The sequence below is a fragment of the Mastigoproctus giganteus genome, chromosome 9 (assembly GCF_048544385.1).
Source record: "Mastigoproctus giganteus isolate SK-2022 chromosome 9, ASM4854438v1, whole genome shotgun sequence".
In the NCBI taxonomy this organism is placed as follows: domain Eukaryota; kingdom Metazoa; phylum Arthropoda; class Arachnida; order Uropygi; family Thelyphonidae; genus Mastigoproctus; species Mastigoproctus giganteus.
The window spans coordinates 104,010,559-104,027,709 of NC_143583.1; the positions used below are offsets into that span (position 1 = coordinate 104,010,559).

General features: G+C 38.9%; 1 protein-coding gene across 1 annotated transcript in view; it reads right to left on the reverse strand.

Annotated features, from left to right (window-relative positions):
• LOC150080607 (uncharacterized) overlaps window positions 1–16,416 on the reverse strand; it is an 84,630-nt gene extending 68,214 nt beyond the window's left edge. The window contains exons 1-2 of the mRNA XM_090381626.1: window positions 16,379–16,416; window positions 12,891–13,070 (exon numbers count right to left, since the gene is read on the reverse strand). Of these exons, the coding sequence (XP_090237752.1) occupies window positions 12,891–13,064 (174 nt within the window). The 5' untranslated portion in view covers window positions 13,065–13,070; window positions 16,379–16,416. The remainder of the gene's footprint in view (window positions 1–12,890; window positions 13,071–16,378) is intronic.
• Between the last annotated feature and the right edge of the window lie 735 nt (window positions 16,417–17,151).

The following is a 17,151-nucleotide window of genomic DNA, read 5'->3' on the forward strand; positions in this document are numbered from 1 at the left end:
CAGAGGTGAAAGAGATTCTTGCACTGCTTCTATTGGAATGAGCAGAAGCCTGAAAAACAAGATTCAGGATATTTCAGAGACTGCTGGGAGTTATTGCGGTACAAGTAAATACATGGGTTGTGTTAGGGTAGCTAAGAATAGAAATAGGTGCATGTATACTTGCGTGTACACCAATGCTAGGAGTTTAGTAAATAAATTTGATGAATTTGAGGTATTGCTCAAAATATCAAAGGCAGATATTGTTGGGATATCAGAGACTTGGTGTCACACAGATATAAGGAATGCAGAACTGGAATTTGGGGAGTACAACATCTACAGAAAAGATAGACTGGATAGGAAGGGAGGAAGGGTTATGCTATTAGTTAAGAAATACATAAAATCCAAGGAAGTGAAGCCAGTGGACATCGCTGGACAGTGCAGTGTCGAGTCAGTTTGGTGTGACATAAGCATTGGGAGATCAAAATTGAGAGTAGGAGTGTGCTATAGGCCTAATGACCCTGATGAGTATAATAAGAAACTGTACAGGGAAATAGAGTGGGCCAGTAAATCAGAGAGTCTTATAATGGGAGATTTTAATTTCCCAAATATTGACTGGAGTTTGGGGGCTGGTCACTCACACAACTAGCAAGGCTTTTGTGGATTTATTGGATGTTTGTTTTCTACATCAGCATGTTCGGGAGGCAACTAGAGGGAGGAATACTCTTGATTTGATTATCAGCAGTGATTCTTCATGCATTAAGAATCTGCAGATAAATGAACCACTAGGTGGCAGTGATCACAGTGTGCTGAAGTGGGATTTACTCAAAGAGGTAACTACCATTAGGGGTAAAGGGAAGGGTTATTGCTTTCGTAAAGGCGACAACGATGGACTGAGACCGTATTTAAATTCTATACAGTGGGACCAACTGATGATGTTACCAACAGCAAATGCAAAATGGGAAGCATTCAAAGAACTTATCTTGGAAGCTACTAGGCTTTACATACAACTAAGAAATATTGTTCAAGGTTTAGGCCGAAATGGATGTCAGATGAACTGATGAGGCATATGGCAGAGAAGAAACATGCATGGGATACATACAAATTAACTCATGACACAGAAGCCTATGATAGATACAAGTTGATCTGTAACCAAGTTACAAAGGAGGTTAGGCAGGCAAAGGCAGAGTACGAGAAATCTTTGGCAAGGGATGCAAAAAAAAACAGCAAAGAGTTCTTTACTTATGTAAATTCTAGAAGGAAGGGGATGAATCAGATTGGTCCACTTGATATCGATGGGTCAACTGTTGATGATCCTGCTCAGGTAGCTAACAAACTAAATGAATATTTTGCATCGACATTCACACATGAGGAGTTATTTAGCGAGGGGAAAGCCAGGGGTGCATTCAACTCTAGCAGTAAGTTAGCTAGAGAATCTCGTAATAACTGAGAGTAAAGTGGAGGAGAAACTGTTGAAGATAAACACAAGAAAGGCACCTGGGGTGGATGGGATCTATCCAGTTATATTAAAGGAGGCAGCGGAGGAAGTAAGCAAACCCTTAGCCATAATTATGAGAGCTTCCTTGGACTCAGGGGAGGTACCCGCAGACTGGAGATGTGCAAATGTGACCCCAATTCACAAAGGAGGATCAAAGGCTGACACCAGCAATTATAGACCTGTGAGTTTAACTTCTGTTCCAGGAAAATTAATGGAGGCACTAGTTAAAGAAGCACTGTAGGTTCATTTAGACAAGACTTCAGTTATAGCTCGGACACAGCATGGTTTTGTTAAGGGGAAGTCTTGCCTGACCAATTTGATTGGATACTATGATGCAGTCACAAAGGAACTGGATGCAGGGAATAAATTTGATATTATATACTTGGATCTTAGAAAGGCATTTGATACTGTTGCACATGGAAGACTGCTGCACAAATTGGAGCAGTGTGACAATGGAGGCAAATTGCTGCTGTGGATAAAGGGGTAGCTGAGGGGGAGAAGACAGAGAGTGGTAATCAATGGACACTGCTCATCGTGGACTAATGTTATTAGTGGAGTCCCTCGGGGCTCAGTGTTGGGTCCATTATTGTTTTCTGTATTCATAAATGATATTGATGATGGTATATCAAGTTTAATGTCGAAGTTTGCAGACGATAAAAAGGTAGGCAGGGTTGTCAAGGACACTACTGACACTATGTTGCTGCAACAGGATCTGGAAAGGTTGAGCAGATGGGCTGAGAGGTGGCAAATGAAGTTTAACATTGACAAATGTAAAGTACTACACATGGGAAACAGCAACCCCAGAGGAACGTATCAACTCTGTGGTACTACACTGACAGTGGTAAGAATGAAAGGGACCTGGGGGTGGTTGTGCAGGCAGATATGAAGTTCTCTGAGCAGTGCAGATGGGCTGCAAGAGTAGCTCGTGGTGTCTTGTCAATGATATATAGGAATTTTTCTAGCAGGGATAAGGAGGTGATTATTCCCTTGTATAAGGCAATGGTCAGGCCACACCTAGAGTACTGTATACAGGTCTGGAGGCCTCATTTCAAGAAGGATGTAGAGCTGCTGGAACGAGTACAGAGAAGGGCAACAAGATTAGTGAATGGAACAAAGGGGTGCTCTTACGAAGAAAGGCTTAAGTTTTGCAAGTTACAGTGTCTGGAGACTAGGCACCAGCGAGGTGATCTGATAGAGGTGTATAAAGCATTGAATGGTTTGAGCATGCTCAATGCTGATGGGATTCTTCCTCTTGCTCAGAATAATCACCTGAGAGGGCATAAATTCAAATTGAGGAAAGACAGATGTAGGATAGACGTGCGGAAATTTGCCTTTAGCCAGCGAGTGGTTGGTTGGTGGAACGGACTTCCATCCCTTGTCGTTTCTTGCATCAAATGCCTCTGCTAATGCTAATGCTAGAGTTACGTGTCAAGCAACATGCTACTTCTGTCCGCATGTCATCGAAAATGCATCAGAGTTGGCCTTTCATGTGGTCAAGAATGGTCACGTATTCCTATTCAGTGAAGCAGTAATTTTAAATATACAATACAATTACATAAAATTATTGATTGCTGAAACGCTTGATATGAAACTACACAAAAATTCTATCAATGTGCGACGACCTTATCTAATTTCGGATTTCTGGTCTTTTTTGCTCATGTGCCAATATAACTAATCTCTCTATATTTCTGAGTCAAATACACACACAAACACTTCGCGATATTCCCATTCTGTGAACACGGTGATCAACAAAAAGGCATGGTCTGCTTAATGAAGGGAAATAGCTGTGCATTTCGTTTAATTTAAGTATTCATCCAAATCTTAACTTTTAATCCATTTAATTTTAATAGTTTTTAATCTTTTTAATTGTGATTTTAATAGTGATCTTAATTATTTATTATTGGAAACAGTTTTAACTATTTATTATGACACAACGTCTTTTCACACTCGTGGTCTTGCTGTGGTGGTTGATGTGTTTCATGGTCGGGTTGGGCTCTCGGCTTTTGATTCTGTTGTGCATCGGATTTGGTCATATCTCTATGAGTGAGGGAATTCATATTTTTCACTTTTTTCATCTTATTTTATTCGTCGCATATGGGAGAGAATTGACTGGAAGCATTCCACGAAAAAGATTGAGGTAATAAAAAATCGTGGAAGTTATTGAGCTCTGTAGCTCTGAATTTTTAATAAAATATTTAGGATAACATATATAAATAACATCTACATTTACTGCAAATTATTGTAAGGAGTTTTTGGGTCTATACTCTTAATTCATGTGTTTTTGTGGCTTGTAGGATTTAAACTGTTCAGATAATGTAATGACCTTAATGTTCACAGCAGAACAAGCTTTGCCTTTATGAGTTGCCCTGGTACTGCACTACTTTCAAGCAGATGACATTGCTGGAAGGCTAACTGGCCATTTGCTTAAAAGATGAGACTCCTATGGTAGTTTGTTTCAGGACTTAATCATCTTGCATCAGATAGTAGGTGATCTCTAGTGACAATACTCAGTCAAAACAGTTGTAATGAAGTTAGTATTAGTATTAGTATTAGTAACGGCCGCATGGTGCAAGAAAGCCTATGGCTTATGCTGCACCAGCCAAAAAAAAAAAAAAAAAATCCGAACAAAACAATGATGAAAACAAAAAAAAAATAAATAACTAAATAATAATAATTAATAAATAAAAAAATATATATATAAATAAAATAAAATATAAATAAAAAGGAAATTAAACCTATCATCCTATGTGCTTCCCTTACCTGAAAGTGCTATCCAGATGACCTTTGAATTTCCCCAAACTGTCGGCCTCTACCACCCATGAAGGCAACTTATTCCAGTAATTTATAACTCGCTGGCTAAAATAAAACTTCCTGCAGTCCAATCTAAACATTTCCCCCCTTAACTTGAATTTATGTCCCCTAGTTCTAGCATCATTTATAATCTTGAAAATTTTGTCCTCATTCATTTTACTGATGCCTCTCAGAGCCTTAAACACCTCAATCAAATCTCCTCTAAGGTGTCTAGTTTCCAAACTCTGCAACCCACATATTCGAAGTCTTTCTTCATAAGGACGCCCTTTTGCCGATCTCACCAGGTGAGTTACCCTTCTTTGCACCCTTTCAAGAAGCTTGATGTCTTTCTTTAGGTGCGGTCTCCATACTTGAACACAGTATTCCAAGTGTGGTCTAACATAAGCCTTATATAATGGGATTATCACGTCCCTATCTCTACTTGCAAAAGTTCGATAGATAATTGATAGGACACCATGGGCCTTCCTTGCAACCTGTTTACAATGCTCAGAGAATTTCATGTCTGACCGTATCGTAACACCCAAGTCCCTTTCCTCCAGTACTGGGTTTAGTTGAACTCCACCAAGTGAATAAGTTTTTTTGGGATTACTGTTTCCCAGGTGTAATACCTTACACTTTGTTGGATTAAAGCACAGCTGCCATTTTTCTGACAATTCTTGAAGTCTATCTAGGTCTCTCTGAAGAAGCTCAGCTTGACAGTGATCATTAACTACTCTACCAATTTTAACGTCATCTGTAAATTTAGACATCACGCCCTCTATCCCTTCATCAATGTCGTTTATGAAAATTAAAAACAACAGTGGTCCTAATACTGATCCTTGGGGACCCCCACTTCTTACATCAACCCAATCTGAGGAATAGCCATTTATCACAACCCTCTGCCTCCTGCCCTGAAGCCATCCTTCTATCCATCTAAGGATTTTCCCAGTGATTCCAACCTGTTCCAGCTTATAAAGCAACCGCTCATGTGGGACTGAGTCAAAAGCTTTGCTGAAATCTAAATAAACAATGTCGAAATTATTCCCTAAATCCAGCTCGTTAGTGACCCTTTCGAAAAAGAGAACCAGATTTGTTAAACATGATTTTCCCTTTACAAAACCATGCTGAGTATCCTTGAGAATTTCAATTCGATCCAAATGATCCTGAATTCCACCCTTGATCACTGCCTCCATGATTTTCCCTACTACTGAAGTCAGACTGACAGGTCGATAATTTCCAACTTCACTTTTAGAGCCACCCTTATGTATGGGAGATACATTTGCACTTTTCCAATCCAAGGGAATCTTCCCCGAGTCTGGTGATGCTCGCATAATTAGCCTCAATGGTTCAATGCACTCGCTTGCCGCCTCTCTTAAGATATATTCCATCAACTCCAGGAGCCTTACTGGTCTGTAGGCTCGAATGTTTTTTCATTAAATAATCTTGTGAAATTTCAATATCATTAATTACATATTTTTTAACTTCGCTCCCACAATTTCCCATTGCCACAAAAGGCTTTTCATTTGTAAATATCGATGCAAAATAACTGTTGAGTTCATCTGCAACGGCAGCTGGTGTATTTATTACTATCCCCTTTCCCTTACGTAAAGGTCCGATCTGGTTTGTCCTGCTCTTCTTGGCATTTATATATGTGAAGAATTCTTTGTCCCCCCTCTTTGCTCTGTTTGCTAGTGATTTCTCATAAACTGCCTTTGCCTGTCGAACCTTTTCTGTGGCTCTATTACAGATCACCTTGTAGCTGTTATAGGCTTCAGTACTTTTTATGATGATGAGTTTCAGCCGTACTGAAACTCATCATCCCCAATTTCCGGGTGGCACCACGTCTCTGTAAGCCCTCTTATGTCCGCGTTACTTGTTTTGACCAGCAGTTCGAATTCGCTTGACATTAAGTTCGAAGTTGTTTGATATTAGCATTAGCAGTGGCAAATAATGCAAGAAAGCCAACTTATACAGCATCAGCCAAAAAAAAAAAAAAAAAAAAAACCACTTCTCATTCACCTATCGTTTTACTCCAAAACTTTGTCCAGTTCTTCCTTGAATTTATTTAAGCTATCAACTTCCAGAATGACAGATGAAAGTTTGTTCCAGCAATCAATCACTCACTGGCTAAAGACAAATTTCCACACATTAATTCTCCAACTGTCTTAACTCAATTTGAATTTATGCCCCTCAAGTGTGTAAGCTGAGCAAGAGGAAGAATCCCATCATCTTTGAGTGTGCTCAAACTATTCAAAGCCTTAAACACCTCGATCAGATCACCTCACAGGTACCTAGTCTCTGGATGCCACAATTTTCAGAACTGAAGAATTTCTTGGTAAGAGCACTGCATTGTTTCTATCACCAATCTTATTTTCCTTCGCTGTATCCATTCCAGCAGCTCTGCATCCTTGCTAAAATGAAGCCTCCAGACTTGTATGCAGTACTGAAGGTGTAGCCTGACAATTGCTATAATCACCTTCTTATCTCTGCTAGCAAAGTTCCTGTATATCATTGACAACATCCCATGAGCTGCTCTGAAAACTTCATAAATGTTGGTACAATAACCCCAGGTCTTTTTCATACTCCACTACCCTAAATGTAGTACCACACAGTTGGTATATTACTCTGGAGTTACTGTTACCCATATGCAGTACTTTGCATGTGATTTTAAATTGCAGTTGCCACCTCTCAGTTGATCTACCCATCTTTTCTAGATTCCGTTGCAGTTGCACACCATCATTACTGTCATTAAAAATCCTACCAAACTTTGTATCACCTGCAAACTTGGACATTAAGCCTGATATACCTTAATTTTTTATATTTATCATTGATAAATATAAAAAACAACAATGGGCCCAAAACCGAACCTGGGGAACTGCATTAATAATATTAGACCATGACAAGCAGTGTCTATTGATTGCCACTCTCTGTCTTCTCCCACTCAACCATCCTTTTCTCCATAGCAGAAACTTTCCCTTAATGCCATACTGCTCCAATTTGTATAGCAGCCTTCTTTGTGCAACAGTATCAAAAACTTTCCTGAAATCCAAGTATATGAATCAAAATAATTTGTTTTGCATCCAGTTCCCTTGTGACTATATTATAACATCAAATCAAATTGATCAGGCAAGATTTCCCCTTAACAAACCCATTCTGTATCTGGACTATAACTGCAGTCTTGTCTAGATGATACTGTATTGCTTCTTTAACTAGTGACTCCATTACTTTCCATGGAACAGAAGTTAAACTAACAGGTCTGTAATTACTCAAGTCACCTTTCAATCCACCTTTGTGAATTGGGGATACATTTACACTTCTACAGTCAGTGAGGCTCTCGTCTGAATCCAAGGATGCTCTCATAATTATGGCTAAGGATTTGCTTACTTCCTTTGCTGCCTCCCTTAATATAACTGGATAGATCCCATCCACCCCAGCTGCCTTTCTTATGTTTAACTTCAACAATTTCTCCTCCACTTTCCTATCAGTTATTACAAAGTCATTTAGCTCCCTATTAGAATTTGATCAACTTCTGGCCTCCACTTCTCTAGAGATTTCCTTATGTGTGAATGTAGATGCAAAATACAAATTCAGTTTGTCAGCTACCTGAGCAGGATCGTGAATAGTCAAACCATTGATGTCAAATGGAAAAGTCTTTGCTCTTTTTCTTTGCATCCTTTGCCAAGGATATCTCGTAATCTGCCTTCACCTGCCTAATCTCCTATGTGACTTGATTACAGACTAGTTTGTATCTACCATAGGCTTCTGCATCCCTAATAATTTATATGCATCTCATGCATTTTTCTTCTCTGTCAAGAGTCTCATTAGTTCACCTGACATCCATTTAGGCCTAAGCCTTGAAGAGTATTTCTTAGTTGGTATGAAAAACCTAGTAGCTTCTATGATTAATTCTTTGAATGCTTCCCATTTTGCCATTTGTAACATCATCAGCTGATCCCACTGTACAGAATTTAAAAACTGTCTGAGACCATTGTAGTCACCTTCACGAAAGCCTAAACTCTTCTATGTACTCCTGATGGTAGTTACATCTTTTAAGTAAATTCCACATCAGTACACTGTAATCACTGCTGCCTAGTGGTTCTTTTATCTGCAGATTCTTGATGTGTGAGTAATACTCTTGATCTGATAATCAGATCAAGAGTATTACTACCTCTGGTTGCTTCATGCACATGCTACTGTAGAAAACAGTCATACAGTAAATCCACAAAAATCTTGCTAGTGTGCAAGTGACAAACCCACAAGTTCCAGTCAATATCTGGAAATTTAAAGTCCCCCATTATAAGACATTCTGATTTACTGACTCACTCTGTTTGTCTGTAAAGTTGTTCATTGTAATCATCAGAGTCTAGGCCTATAACACAGTCCTACTCTCATTTTTGCTTTCCCAGTGCTTATGTCACACCAAATCGACTCAACATCCTGGCTGTCCTTTCTGTATACATTGTATCCCCAAATTCAAATTCTGCTTTGGTTATATCCATGTGGCACCACATCTCTGATAACCCAATAATATTCACCTTTGATGTCTTGACCAGCACTTCAAATTCATCAAATTTATTTACTGTACTCCTAGCATTGGTGTATATGCAAGTATACATGCACCTGGTCTTACTCTTAATTGCCCAAACACAGCCCATGTATTTACTTTTTCCATGATGACTCCCCACAGTTCTAGAAATCCGCAGCACCTGGCTTCCCAAGCTGCTGCTCATTCCATTAGAAGCAGAGCAAGAATCACTTTCATCTCAAGGCGCCTCCGTAGTCAGGTGGGTAGGAGCAGCAGTGCGTAGCACACATTTCTTGATTAGACCAGGGTTCGAGCCCGTGACCATCAAATACGGAGGATGCGGAAAGGTCTAGGGACAGCATAGCTATGGAGCAATATGGCCTTAGTTGCTAATGCTCCTAAAAACCAAATAACAACAACTTTCACCTCTGCTTGCATCCATTGTTAATCTATTATTCCCCAAGCTCGCATTTTTCCAAACCATCTAACACTGCCTTGATATCATCAGCAAATATCCTTGCACCCTTTCTGTAGGTGCAATCTCTCCTGTTAATAAGCACAGAACATGCTGAGAAAAATTCTACCCCAGGTGAACTGCTATGCAATATACGAAGTCAAACAATGTAACTTCAAATCTTTGAAGTTACATTGTTTGTGAAAAGGGATAAATGGTTAGTCACACATATAGATTAAATGACAACTAAGTATAATATAGATTAAATGACAATTTACAGATAAAGGAACCACTGTGTGACAGTGATCACAATGTATTGATGCTTCTTGATTAGACTGGGGTTTGAGCCTGTGATTACCAAATACAGAGGAATGGGGTGGAAAGGTCAGGGAATGACCACCACATATCCCCGGAGCAATATGGCCTTAGTTGCTAATGCTCCTAAAAAACCAAAGAACAACAACAACAATGTACTGATGTGGGAATTACTTAAAGGTGTAACTACCATCAAGGCTAAAGGGAAGGGCTTTTGTAAAAGTGACTACTGTGATCTCAGACAGTTTTTAAATTCTGTACAGTGGGATCAAATGATGATGTTACCAATGTTGAATTCTAAATGGGAAGCCTTCAGGGACATAATTTTGGAGGCTACTAGCCTTTTCATTCCAACTAAGAAATACTGTTCAAGGTTTAGGCCTAAATGGATGTTAGATGAATTAATGAGGCTTGTGGCAGAGAAGAAGAATGTATGGGATGCATATAAAATATCAGGTGACACAGAAGCCTATGGCAGGTATGAACTAGTCTGTAATCAAGTCACAAAGGAGGTTAGGCAGGCAAAGGCAGATTACAAGAAATCATTGGCAAAGAATGCAAAAAAAAAAACAGCTAAGAGTTCTTTACTTATGTAAACTCAAGAAGGAAAGGGATGAATCAGATTGGACCACTTAACATAGAGGGATTGACTATTGACAATCATGCTCAGGTAGATGATAAACTGAATGAGTATTTTGCATCTACATTCACACATGAGGATTCATTCAATGAGGGGAGTGCCAGACGTTTTTATCAAATGCTAACAGGGAGCTAAGTGATTTTGTAATAACTGAGAGTAAAGTGGAGGAGAAATTGTTGAAGTTAAACATAAGGAAGGCACCTGGGGTGGATGGGATCTATCCAGTTATATTAAAGGAGGCAGCAAAGGAAGTATGCAAACCCTTAGCCATAATTATGAGACCTTCCTTGGACTCAGGGGAGGTCTCCATGGTCTGGAAGTGTGTAAATGTATTACTAATTCACAAAGGGGTTTAACTTGTGTTCCGGGGAAAATAATGGAATCACTGGTTAAAGAAGCATTGTAGAATCATCTAGATAAGACTACAGTAATAGTTAAGACACAGCATGGGTTTGTTAAAGGAAAGTCTTGTCTGACCAATTTGATTGGATACTATGATGTGGTCACAAAGGAACTGAATGCCAAAAATAATTTTGACATCATATACTTGGATTTCAGGAAAGCTTTTGATACTGTTGCACATGTAAGACTGCTGTACAAATTGAAGAGGTATGGCATTAAGGGTAAGTTGCTACAATGGATAAAGGGATGACAGAGAGTGGTAGTCAATGGACACTGCTCTTCATGGACATATGTTGTTAGTGGAGTTCCCCAGGGTTCGGTGTTGGGCTCATTGTTGTTTTGTATATTTATCAATGATATTGATGAAGTTATATCAGGTTTAATGTCCAAGTTTGCAGATGATACAAAGGTTGGCAGGGTTGTTAACAATAGTAAAGACAGTATGCTACTCCAACTGGATGTAGATAAGTTGGGAAAATGGGCTGAGAAGTGGCAACTAAAGTTTAACATTGACAAATGCAAAGTACTGCATATGGGTAGCAATAACTGAAGAGAAATGTACCAACTCTGTGGTACTATTCTCAGGGAAGTGGAAAGTGAAAAAAGACCTGGGGGTAATTTTGCAGTCAAATATGAAGTTTGCTGATCAGTGCAGACGAGCTGCCAGGGCAGGTCAAGGAGTCTTGTCAATGATATATAGGAATTTTTATAGTAGGGACAGGGAGATGATTATCCCGTTATACAAGGCAATGGTCAGGCCACACCTAGAGTTCTGTGTACAGGTCTGGAGGCCTCATTTTAGGAAAGATGTAGAGTTGCTACAACGAGTACAAAGAAGGGCAACAAGATTGGTGAGGGGGAACAAAGGGGTGCTCTTAACAAGAAAGGCTTAAGTTCTGCAAATTGCAGTGCCTCGAGAGTAGGCATCTGCGAGGTGGTCTGATTAAGGTGTATAAGGCCTTGAATGGGTTGAGCAAGCTGAATGCTGGAGGGATTCTTCCTCTTGCTCAGACTAAGAACCTGAGGGGAGCACAGTTTCAAATCGAGGAAAGATAGTTGTAGAATAGATGTGCGGAAATTTGCCTTCAGCCAGTGGGTAGTTGATGGAACAGGCTTCCATCTTTTGTTGCAGGGACTAATAGCCTAAATAAATTTAAGGCTGAGCTGGACAGGCATTTAAAACGAATGGAGGGGTAAATGGGAGCATTTTTTTTTTTTTTTTGGATGATGCTGCATAAGCTTGCTTTCATGCATTGTATGTCTCTACTAATGCTAAAGTACACTGTTATACCATGTGAATGTATTTTAAAATGTATTTATTGAAGTGTTGCCACATCAACCTACACTTAAAATATTGGCAATGTTTCACAGTTCTACAACCGTTGTCATTAGGTTTCTTTAGAGGAGGGAATAATCACCTTAAGTACAGTTTCTTGTACTGGAACTACCTAACAGGTAGTCATAGCTCTAAATGTAACTATCTAACAGTTAGTTCCAGTTTAAAATTTGTTACTTGGCTGCTTGCTTGAACACACCAACAGGATTTGGAGCCTCCTCAGGACAGAAAGATGATCCATCTAAACCAATGATGCTCAATGTTCATTTATGTTGAAGAGCTACATTGGAGATTTTCTGAGACTTTGTGGCCCAGGAAAGGAAAGGAAATGGTCATGTTTTTCTCTATGAGAGCTAATGAAGGGGCATGGCATGTTCCTCAAAAAATAACTTAACTAAAATACAACTTTAAGCTTAATAAATTTTTTTTGATTTTTTTTAAAAATTTATATTTACTTATAAATATCAATAAAATAAATAGAACTTTCGTTATCGGCAACGATCTTGGAAGTACCAGCAACTGTGTAACATGTGTATATAAAATCATTCGGTGAATGCTTATATCTGAACAGCCTTGAAGCTGACTGATGCTGTTCAAAGTTATAGTTCCATATATTGCCAGTAGGATGTGTAATCTGAGTAGTAATAATTTTAAAAATTATTTAGAGGGCCAGGTAAAATCTTGCAGATGGCCGGGTTTGGTGAACAGGCTGTATTTAAAGCACCTCTGGGGCAGGCTGATGAAAGAGTGTCTAAAATCAAAAACTGTTGTCCAAGTTTAATATAATGTACACTAAAAACTAGCAGGAGCTTTCACAATGGATAATCTATATTCTATATTTTATTGAATTTCGCATAACCCTTATATTTACTATCATAAAGTTTGTTTTAAAAGAAAATATTCATAAGCATATATTTCATGATTTTTTTAAGATAAAAAGAAAAAAATACTTACAATCATAATGTTCAAATGATGGATCATTTCTATAATCTGTTCTTTTTGAATAAAATCCTGAAGCAAAGGAGGTGTAGATGGTGAACTAGTACTAAAACTATTTATTTCCCTGAAGCCTCTTACATTATCATGCACTAAAGAAAAATCTCTGTCCCTGGGAGGACTTTTGCACATGTTTTCCTACATAAACATAATATTATATTTGAAATTAATTTTTTAAAAAAGCAGAGCAAATTATTTGGATAACAAATTTCCTAGATAATAAAATCAAAAAGTATATTTGTCCTCCAGTTTTATTATTCACATATTACTGTCTCACTGGATTTAAGTTAAACGAATAAAACAAAACACATTCTAGATCTTATCAAAGATACACATATAAATAGTGTTATAACTGCATTGGGATATAGGTTTAGGGTTATATTTTGTATTGGAATTTTATTGAACTTGAATAGAAATCATGACTCAGACCAGAGCAGCAGAGCAAAAGGCTCAAACTAGAGGAAGTGCTGGGGCTCTGGGGGCTCACATCTGGTGAGTATGAGCTTGGCACACCCAGGGTCCTGAGCTGGATATCATCATTCTTCTCTTTCTTGGTGATTCCCTTCTACTTTTGTTTCTCTCTCTCTCTCTCTCTCTCTCTTAGGGTGACTTAGGAATTTTTTTTTTGGCTGGTGCTGCATAAGCCTCAGGCTTCCTTGCACCATATAGCTAATAATAATAATAACTGAGGGGGGTGGTTGTCCTCTGAATCACAGTCTATTGAAATACACTGCTTGTTTGATGTTTGTGGAGCAATCAGGAACGGGACATGATATTGCCAAGGGGAATGTCTTTGTGTGTGTGCGTGATGTAAGGAGAGCGAGGAAATCAGGCGCCAACTTGGCATTGTTATGGGCTTATATGAGAGCTTGAAGGACTGAGTGGATGCTCTCGAAGGATTTAAATTGAGGGCCCATCAAGCTCTCAGCTGCCCACATCAATGCCAGAGCTTGCACTTGAACATCATGCAACACAGCAGCAACCCCCAAGGGAGAATCTGCTGGTCCCAAAGGAACTAGTTGTTGAAGGTGACTCTATTGTCAGGGAAACGGGGAAGATATTGTGCAAAAAGGATAGATGGAACAGGGGCAAAGGTTGATGACGTTGTAGGGCAGATATCATCCTTTAAGGACACAAAGGGTGATACTGTTGTACATGTTGGCGCAGGCGCCTCCGTAGCCAGGTGGGAAGGAGCAGCAGTGTGTAGCACACGCTTCTTGATTAGACCGGGGTTCGAGCCCGTCACCACCAAATACGAAGGATGCGGAAAGGTTAAGGAATGACCACTGCATATCCTGGAGCAATATGGCCTTAGTTGCTAATGCCCCTAAAAAAAAAAAAAAAAAACATGTTGGCGCTAATGATATTAAGTAACCTCAGAGGAATGTACCAACTGTGTGGTATACTTAGGGTGGTAGAAAATGAAAAAGACCCAGGAGTAATTGTGCAATCAGATATGAAGTTTTCTGAGCAATGCAGACAGGCTGCAAGAGCATGTCATGGGGTTTTGTCAGTGATAAACAGGAATTTTGTTAGCAGGGAAAAGGAGGTGATTATCCCTTTGTATAAAGCAATGGTAAGGCCATGCCTTGAGTAGTGTGTACAGGTCTGGAGGCCTCATTTTAGGAATGATGTAGATTTCCTTGAGTGTGTACAGAGAAGGGCAACAAGATTGGTGAGGGGAATGAAGGGATCCTCTTACCAAGAGAGGCTTAGTTCTGCAAATTGCAGTGGCCGGAGACTAGGCACCTGTGAGGTGATCTGATTGAAGTGTATAAGGCCTTGAATGCATTGAATTCTGATGGGATTCTTCCACTTGCTCAGATTACAAACCTAAGGGGACATAAATTCAAATTGAGGAAAGACAGTTGTAGAATAGATGTGCCAGATTTTCCTTTAGCTAGCGGGTGGTTAATTACTGGAACAAAACTTCGATCTGTCACTGTGGAAGTTGACAGCTTAAATAAATTCAAGGAGGAACTGGACAAACTTTTAGAGGGAATGGTTGTGTGAATTTTTTTTTTTTTTTGGCTGACATAAGCTCATACGCTTGCTTTCTTGCATCACATGCCTCTATTACTATTACTATAATATCCAGAGCCCAACATAATGTTTTAATACTGTTCATTAATTGCATTGGACAAATTTCATTAATTATTACCAAATCCTCTGATTTTCTGTTGGTAATGCTTAGCATTAGCAAAGGCACATGATTCAAGAAAGCAAGCTTATATAGCATCAGCCAAAAAAAAAAAAAAATACCCTTATTTCACCCATCCACTCGCACCAAATGTTTGTCAAGTTCTGCCTTGAATCTAATTAAACTATCAACTACAATGACAGATGGAAGTTTGTTCCAGCAATCAACCAGCCACCGGCTAAAGGCAAACTTCCGCACGTCTGTCCTACAACTGTCTTTCCTCAATTTGAATTTATGTCCTCTCAGGCGATTATTCTGAGCAAGAGGATGAATCTCATCATCACTGAGCATGCTCAAACCATTCAAGGCTTTATACACCTCAATCAGATCACCTTGCAGGTGCCTAGTCTCCAGACACTGTAATTTGCAAAATGTAAGCCTTTCTTCTTAAGAGCAACCCTTTGTTCCATTCACAAATCTTGTTGCCCTTCTCTATATTCTTTCCAACAGCTCTACATTTTTCTTCAAATGAAGCCTCCAGACCTGTATACAGTACTCATGGTGTGGCCGTTGTTATTTCGTTTTTAGGAGCATTAGCAACTAAACCCATATTGCTCCGGGGATATGCGGTGATCATTCCCTGACCTTTCCGCCTCCTCCGTATTTGGTGGATCACGGGGCCCAAACACCGGTCTAATCAAGAATCGTGTGCTATGCACTGCTGCTCCTGCCCACCTGGCTAAGGAGGCGCCTCAAGGTGTGGTCTGCCTCGATAGCATCAGCAAATATTCTTGCTCCCTTTCTATTTAAGTATATCCCATCCTTGTAGAAGCAGTCTCTCCTGTTAACAAGCACAGACCAAGCTAAGAAAAATTCTACCCCTTGATTGCTTGATTCAGTTTCATCATATGGACATGAATTCCACAGAATTTATTCAATTTTGGCTGGTGTAAGCCTAAGTCACCTCAAATTTTAATGAAAGTTTGCACCAGAGTTGGGACTAAGATGGGTTGAATGTGGTGAATTAAACTCTTTGCTCTACATGTCCGGATTAAGGGACACTAAAATCATAATTTGTTAAGTGGAATTATTGGTACTAACAGGTAATATTGAATATTCATACAAGGTGTTAAACTACAAGTTGTAATAAATGACAGCATAGCATTTTAAATGTATTTCATTGTGTTTCAATGTAATTCGAAATTGAAAATGTGATTGCCAAGATGAAAAAATATATATAATAATAATTATTACTTTACACTATTTTATGTACTTTATAAATATATATATATATATATTTACTTACGGGGCTTCCTTCCCTAGATGGAACCTTTACTGCACTTACAGGCTAGGGTTGCACATGTCAGAAAAAAAAAAAAAAAGTTATTTATTTCATAGCAAATGTTAATGGTAGAATACTGCACTCCAGAATGGAATGCAGTATTTAAATTACTATGCAATTTCAAATAATGAATGATATTAAATCTTATGAAATGTTCATGTAAGTACAGTAGAAGCCCTCTTAACTGACTTCCACTTAACTGATATGCCAGATTAACCAATGCTCTCCCCCTCTTCTTTAAAAAATATTGCCTGATGCCCATGATACACTGCAGTGTGCCTTGGACACTGGTCCTGTATGCTTGTGGTTGGTGTAGTACACTATGCCCTCTGGTTGAGGTGTATGCTTTCTGAGAGGACAGTTGTGTGTGCTTGTTCCAGTGTGTGCACCAGTAAAATTATTTGTTATTGTAATTATAGTATGCAATTACGTAAATTAATGAATTTGAAGTGAGAAAAGAAAGAGTTGTTATTTCTGTGAAAAATTAAGTTAGATGATCTGGAAAGATTCAATAAAGGTAAGTCCCTAAAAAAATAACTGCTGTTGAAATTATATGTGGGCAAGACAACAGTAAAGATTGGAAAAAAATCAAAAAATCTAGAAGGATTCTGCACTCAGTTTGTACTTGCCTCACCACACTATCTCTAATATTTTGCTAGTGTAGTACACCTACATTTGTAGAAAAAGCTACAGACAATGCATATGGATGTAGTTTATGGAAGAAACTCCAACCAGCA